The sequence below is a fragment of the Phalacrocorax aristotelis genome, chromosome 26 (genome assembly GCF_949628215.1).
Source record: "Phalacrocorax aristotelis chromosome 26, bGulAri2.1, whole genome shotgun sequence".
Taxonomy (NCBI): domain Eukaryota; kingdom Metazoa; phylum Chordata; class Aves; order Suliformes; family Phalacrocoracidae; genus Phalacrocorax; species Phalacrocorax aristotelis.
The window spans coordinates 1,159,513-1,165,526 of record NC_134301.1 but is presented as its reverse complement, the minus strand read 5'-3'; the positions used below and the strand labels follow the sequence as shown (position 1 = coordinate 1,165,526).

The following is a 6,014-nucleotide window of genomic DNA, read 5'->3' as shown; positions in this document are numbered from 1 at the left end:
CTTTCCTTCCCTCTCCTTTCCTTTCTTTCCCTCTCCTCTGCCTTCCCTCTCCTTCCCTCCTTCCTTCCTCTCCTTCCTCTCCTTCCCTCTCCTTCCCTTCCCTCTCCTTCCCTCTCCTTCCCTTCCCTCTCCTTCCCTCTCCTTCCCTCTCCTTCCCTTCCCTCTCCTTCCCTCTCCTTCCCTCTCCTTCCCTTCCCTCTCCTTCCCTTCCCTTCTTCCCTTCCCTTCCCTTCCCTTCCCTTCCCTTCCCTTCCCTTCCCTTCCCTTCCCTTCCCTTCCCTTCCCTTCCCTTCCCTTCCCTTCCTTTTCCCTTTTCCCTTTTCCCTTTTTCCTGTCTCTTCTCTTCATTCATATTTTCACGTCATTCTTTTATTTTACCGATGTTATCCCCCCACCGCAGCCTTTCCCCACTCCCCTTCCAACCGCAGCTCACAGCCCCTGGAAGGTGCCCCCGCGGCCGCACCCCAAAGCCACCCCCGAGGCTCCCGGGGGACCCGCTTGGGCTCCTTCGCCTTGAACTGGACCTCGGCGGCTCTTCAGGGCGCGGAAAATCCGCCCGAGGGTGCGGAGCCCTGCGCGGGGCTCCCTTTGCTCCCCGCCCTCACCTTTGGTGTTTATTTTTGCGTTTTTCCCCTCTTTTTTCCCTATTGGGAAGAGCTGGAAGAGGATGGGGTAGGAGGCGAAGCCCCCGGGGGGGGGTGACCCCCAAAACCAGCATCACCGGGGTGGGGGAGGATTCAGGGGGTCCCACGCAGCGTGGAGGGGTGTCCTGCGGGGCTTCGCACCCCACGGGGGCTCGCAGGGACAGGCGGGGACCACCTGGAGGTCCCCTCGAAGGACCCCCCTACTCCACGGCACCCCCCAGGAAGACCTGGGGGGGGCAGGTGGAGCGCAGGCGGCGCTCACCTCCCTTCTCATGGGCTGAGGCACTAAATTCCTTTAAAAATCGATTTTTCCCCCCCACTTTTCCTTCTATTTCTAGTTTTTGGGGTGCTGAAGACCTCTGACCTTCCTCCCCCCTCTCCCCCTTAACAACTCCTCCCCGGGGGGGTTCCTCGAGGGCTGCAAGCCCCCCCCCGATGCCCCCCATCCCCATCCTTCCGAGCCAGCAACCTGCCATTTTTCTGTTTTTTTCCCCAATTCCGTGGCGGCCCGGCCCCGCTTAGGAACTAAATCCCGTTTTTACAAACCCTCACAAATCAACCTGGACTAACTGACCCCCCCCCGCGTGTCCTCCCCCCCCCCCCCGCTTATCCCCCAGCGCCGCGGAAATATTAAACATCGCTTCCCCTCCCTCCCCCCCGCGTGCTAAATGGGCGAAAATCAAATTATTTTGGAGTCTGGCAAGAAAATTGGGGGGAGGGGGGGCGTTTGGGAGGAGTTTTTGCCATTTTTAAATTTTTTTTTTTTGCGGGGGGAGCACTTTGTGAAGGAAAAAATAGTCAGGGGGTTCCACCCCCCCTTTAATAAAGGGGGGAGGGATTTTTGGCCGCCCCTCGAAGCATCGTGGGGTGGTCGTCGGCCCTTTCCCTTTGAAATATCGCGGGTGGGTGGTTATCCCTATGCCCCCCTCCCCCCATATATCGCTTAAAGCATCCCGCACCCCCCCGCGAAACATGAAGGAGGGGGAATCCTTCGAGGGAAAGTATGTGTCTCGTGTGTGTGTCCCCCCCCGCGTGGGCGGTGGGGACACGGGAGGGGGTGCGGGCGCTCCGTCCCACCGCAGCCGACACGCGTGGGCATGGAGTCCTTCCCTTCCCCCCCCCCCCCCGCGAAAAAACCCGCGCGGCTCTTTGTGCCCCCCCGAGGGGGCGGACGCGGAGGGGGTGGGGTGGGGGGAGCCCCAACCAATGAGCGTGGCGGGCGGGTGTGACGTGGGCGGGGACACGTCGGGGCGGGGGGGGGCGGGGGGGGCGTGGCCGCGGGGGATTTCTTAATGGAGCGGCGGCGGCGGCGCGGCGGCGCATGCGCACGGGGCGCCGATATGTTGGGGGGGGTCGCGGGGCGGCGGGGCGCGGCGTGGAGCTTCCCCCGACGGCGGCGGCGGCCGAGGAGGAGGAGGAGGAGGAGGAGGAGGAGGAGAAGAAGAAGGAGGAGGAGGAGGAGGAGGAGGAGGAGGAGGAGGAGGAGGTGGCGGGCGGAGGAGGAGGAGGAGGCGGAGGCGGCGGGCGGGAGCAGCGCGGCATGACATGACGGCACCGCTCGGCCTCCCCCCGCGCTGGCCCGACGGCCTCGCCTGCCGCTGCGAGGACGCCCCCGCGGGAGAAAAACCGCATGGAGGGCTTGGGGCACTGCCGGGAGATGATGCCCCACGCGGGACTCGCCGTGCCCACCGCCCCACCGCCCGCCCCCGCGCCGCAGGGAGCCGCCTACGCCGAGCTGGCGGCCGCCGAGCCCCCCGGCAGTGCCCGTCGGGGGCGGCTTCCAGCGCGGCGCTGGGCTACGGTTACCCCCTTCGGTGGGGGCTACTACGGCTGCAGGTTGTCCCACTCCCACGGAGTCAACTTGCAGCAGAAACCCTGCGCCTACCACCCCGGGGAGAAGTACCCCGAGACCGGCGGACCCCTGCCCGCGAGGAGCTGCCGTCGAGGGCCAAAGAATTCGCTTTTTATCCCGGTTTTCCCAGCTCCTACCAGGCGGTCCCTGGCTATTTGGACGTGTCGGTGGTGCCGGGGCTCGGTGGTCACCCGGAACCGAGACACGACGCTTTGCTTCCATGGAAGGTTACCAACACTGGGCTCTTTCTAATGGCTGGGATGGGCAAGTGTACTGCTCCAAAGAGCAATCGCAGTCCGCACACCTCTGGAAATCACCTTTCCCAGGTAGGCAGCCCCGGAACCGGCTTCCCGACCGCCAGCTCCCGCCGGAGGTGTGGATGTGTGTGTGCGTGAGGATGAGTGTGCATGTATATACCCACATATACAGATAGATACGTGTGTGCCTGTATATGTAATTAAAGGGAAAGAAATGGCTCTGGAATGCCTCCCGTGCAAGGCAATGTGTATGAACATGTATGGGAAAGAAGGTGAAGCAATCGTTTAATCAAAATACACGCCGTGAGCTCGCTTGGAAAGTAACTTTGCCGTTTAATTCTTCCCTTTCTTCTCTCCTCCCTCTTGTTGCCTCACCTAAAGAGCGTCTCTCAATGCCTTTCTCTTCATTTCTCCCCCCCCGCTTGCCGCTTCCCGAAAGCTTAAAAAGCGGGGGGGAAAGATTTAAAAACCCCCTTTTCTGTTGGTTCAGTCGAATGAGAAGTGTCGGGGGCTGGGACAGTAAATCATATCACAATTACACACAATTATAGGAATAGGTGTCAAGTGACAAATGAATCTGTTTGGAGGGGAAGGAGGGAGGCGGGTGGGGGACGGGGACCGGCGGGGCTCCTCGGCCAGGTCGGGGAGGCACCCTGCCCCACTGACAGCCCGCAGGCAGCCGCGAAGGCAAAACCCCTCCTCGGAGCATCTTTTAGCCCAACAAATCCCTCGCTTCCTTCCCCTCCCGGTCCCACCGGGCCCTGCTGGCTCCGTGCCCCGACGGCAGCGGCGGGAGGAAGGTGATGGTAGGTGCTGTCCCCCGGTACCTCTCCCCAGCCTCCGTCCAGCCCCCCAGTACCAGCGTTGGGTGGGGAAGGATGCAGGAGCCGGGGCGGGGGGGGGTTTAACCACAGTAAAAAGGACACACACACACCACACACACACAGACCATCTTGGATGGAGAGAAGGGACGGGTCGTGTTAGTCCTTGGGGGGGGGGCAATGGGGGGACACGCATTGGTTCATGTATTTTCCGACAAAGAGGGACGGAGGAATGGGCTTTCCAGGGAGCTTTTTGGGGAGGTGGGTGTGTGAAATTTGGCGATGTATTGTTGGCTGCACGATGGGTGTATGAGGTTGGCTCTCCTTTTTTTTTGAGGGGGGGGGCTTCTGTTCAAGCTGTATTTGGGGGAGCTGCCTCCCCCACCGCTTTCTCTCCCCATCGCCTGCGGCTCTGATGAACCCCCCTCCCCCGAAGGAGATTCCTGCCCCCCCCACACCTTTGCAGTGCCCTCAGCACCCTCAATTCCCCCCACCCCACCCCACGAGGAGCCGATCGCCCCCAGAGCTCCCCCAGGGGCTCCCCAATTAGCTCCTGTCAGCCATAATTGGGGCTGCGCTCCCTGCCGAGGAGAGCTCGCCTCCATCTTCCTGCTCCAGCCAGCTGGGTCACACCTTTGCGGCGAGCAGCTCCGCCGCTCGGGTCCCGTCCCCCCCTCCCCAGCCCTGGCAGGGGGCTGGGGCTGCCCGAAAGCTTGGGGGGAGCTTTGCAACCCCCCCCCCCCCGCCCCCAGTACCGACAAAGCAGGGGTGAAGATGCTCCCCGCATCCCTGCTCAACCCATTCCCAATCGCCCCTTTGCAAAGCACAGGGCATCTCCCCCTCCTCACCCCACGTAAAAGTCACCGGGGGGGGGGGGCTGGGGTTATTTCTGTGGGGTTCCCCCTCCCCGAGGGCCTTGCTGGGTTGCACCCAGCGGGAGGAGCTGGGGTGCGGGGGATGCACTTGTCTCTGCACCGGGCTCGGTGTTCGGGGGTGCGTTTCTGCGGGGGTCCCCGGGATTTGCTGCTGGGTGGGGGATGGGGGAGGGAAGGAGGGAGAAAAAGGAAATAGGGGAGAAGCTCTAGATATTGTCCAAAATCCACCCGTTTGGAAGGTCCCTTTGGGTATCCGCACGCATCAGCCCGTGGGTTGACTTGCTGCTCCTTGTTTATCAACGTGGACAGTGTCGCCAAGAAAAACAGGCTTTCACTAAGTGAATTATGAATATTATGATATTATTACTGTTATTATAGTATCATTCCCCTCGCTGGATGCATTTTCTGCCTGTCTTGTCTCTTTTCCCCTCTTTTTCTCTTCACTTGCATTCCTCCACTCTTTATCCTTCTTTTTTCCCCCTTTTCTTTCTCTCCCTGACCTGCAGAAATCCCCACACCACGCCCCGGGATGCAGGAACACCCCCACTTCCCCCCTTCCTTATATATATATTTTTTATCATTATTAATCTAGACGTGGTCCCCTTACAACCCGAAGTCAGCAGCTATCGGAGGGGACGAAAAAAGAGGGTCCCCTACACCAAAATCCAGCTGAAGGAGTTGGAAAAGGAGTACGCGGCCAGCAAATTCATCACCAAAGAGAAGAGGAGGAGGATTTCGGCCACCACCAACCTGTCCGAGCGCCAAGTGACAATCTGGTTCCAGAACCGGAGGGTCAAGGAGAAGAAGGTGGTGAGCAAATCCAAGACAGCGCATCTCCACGCCACTTGACAGAGGATGACTTTGGAGGAGAAGGGGCAAGGAAAAGGAAGCAAGAAGCGTCAATATTTATCTGGTAGTTTGTATGATAACATGATCGGGACTCTGCTGGTTCCAATTCATTATTTAAAAAAAAAAATTATTAATAATTGACATTCACCAATGCACACGTGCATCCCACTCCCCAAAAAACCCCACCGAGCGCGTCTTTGATTTATCCCTCTGCCCCGCTCTGACTGTGAAAACCCCAGTTTTGGTCTGAGAAATCCATCGATAAGGTTAGACTGTGTATATTTTTAAAAGGAAATAATAATAAGCTAAGAGTGTAGTTACGTTAACAGAGAGATGAACTCTGAATGTCGCCCTGTAACGCTGTATAGTCCGACCCCCTCGCCAGTCTGTCGTAGCTCGGGCCATTTCACCCACCGATGTATAAATGTATGGAGAACCTATGGCAAAGTTGCATCAGCTTCGTATTTTCTCGGCACTAGGGACCGAAAATAAGAAATAAGGCTGCTATTGTGGGAAGAAACCCATTGCTCGGTATCGCTTAAATACCCCAACCACTGATTTTTAGGTCCCAGATGGACGTGAGTTGCTGTACGAGGCGATTTTGGGTATGTTCTCATGAGGGTTTCTATATCTCTGCCATAAAACTGGAATGTCTGTTCTCCGCTGACAAGATGGAAAATGCACAATATTGTCTTTGGGGTTTGTTTCTTTCCCTC

At 58.8% G+C, this 6,014-nt stretch overlaps 1 protein-coding gene across 1 annotated transcript; it reads left to right on the top strand.

Annotated features, from left to right (window-relative positions):
• Positions 1 to 2,189: 2,189 nt before the first annotated feature.
• HOXC13 (homeobox C13) lies at positions 2,190 to 5,298 on the top strand. The gene is given in 7 exon segments (XM_075075935.1): positions 2,190 to 2,255; positions 2,257 to 2,398; positions 2,401 to 2,450; positions 2,452 to 2,569; positions 2,572 to 2,715; positions 2,718 to 2,822; positions 5,042 to 5,298. Coding segments are annotated over 7 exon segments (882 nt in total).
• The last annotated feature ends 716 nt before the right edge of the window (positions 5,299 to 6,014 follow it).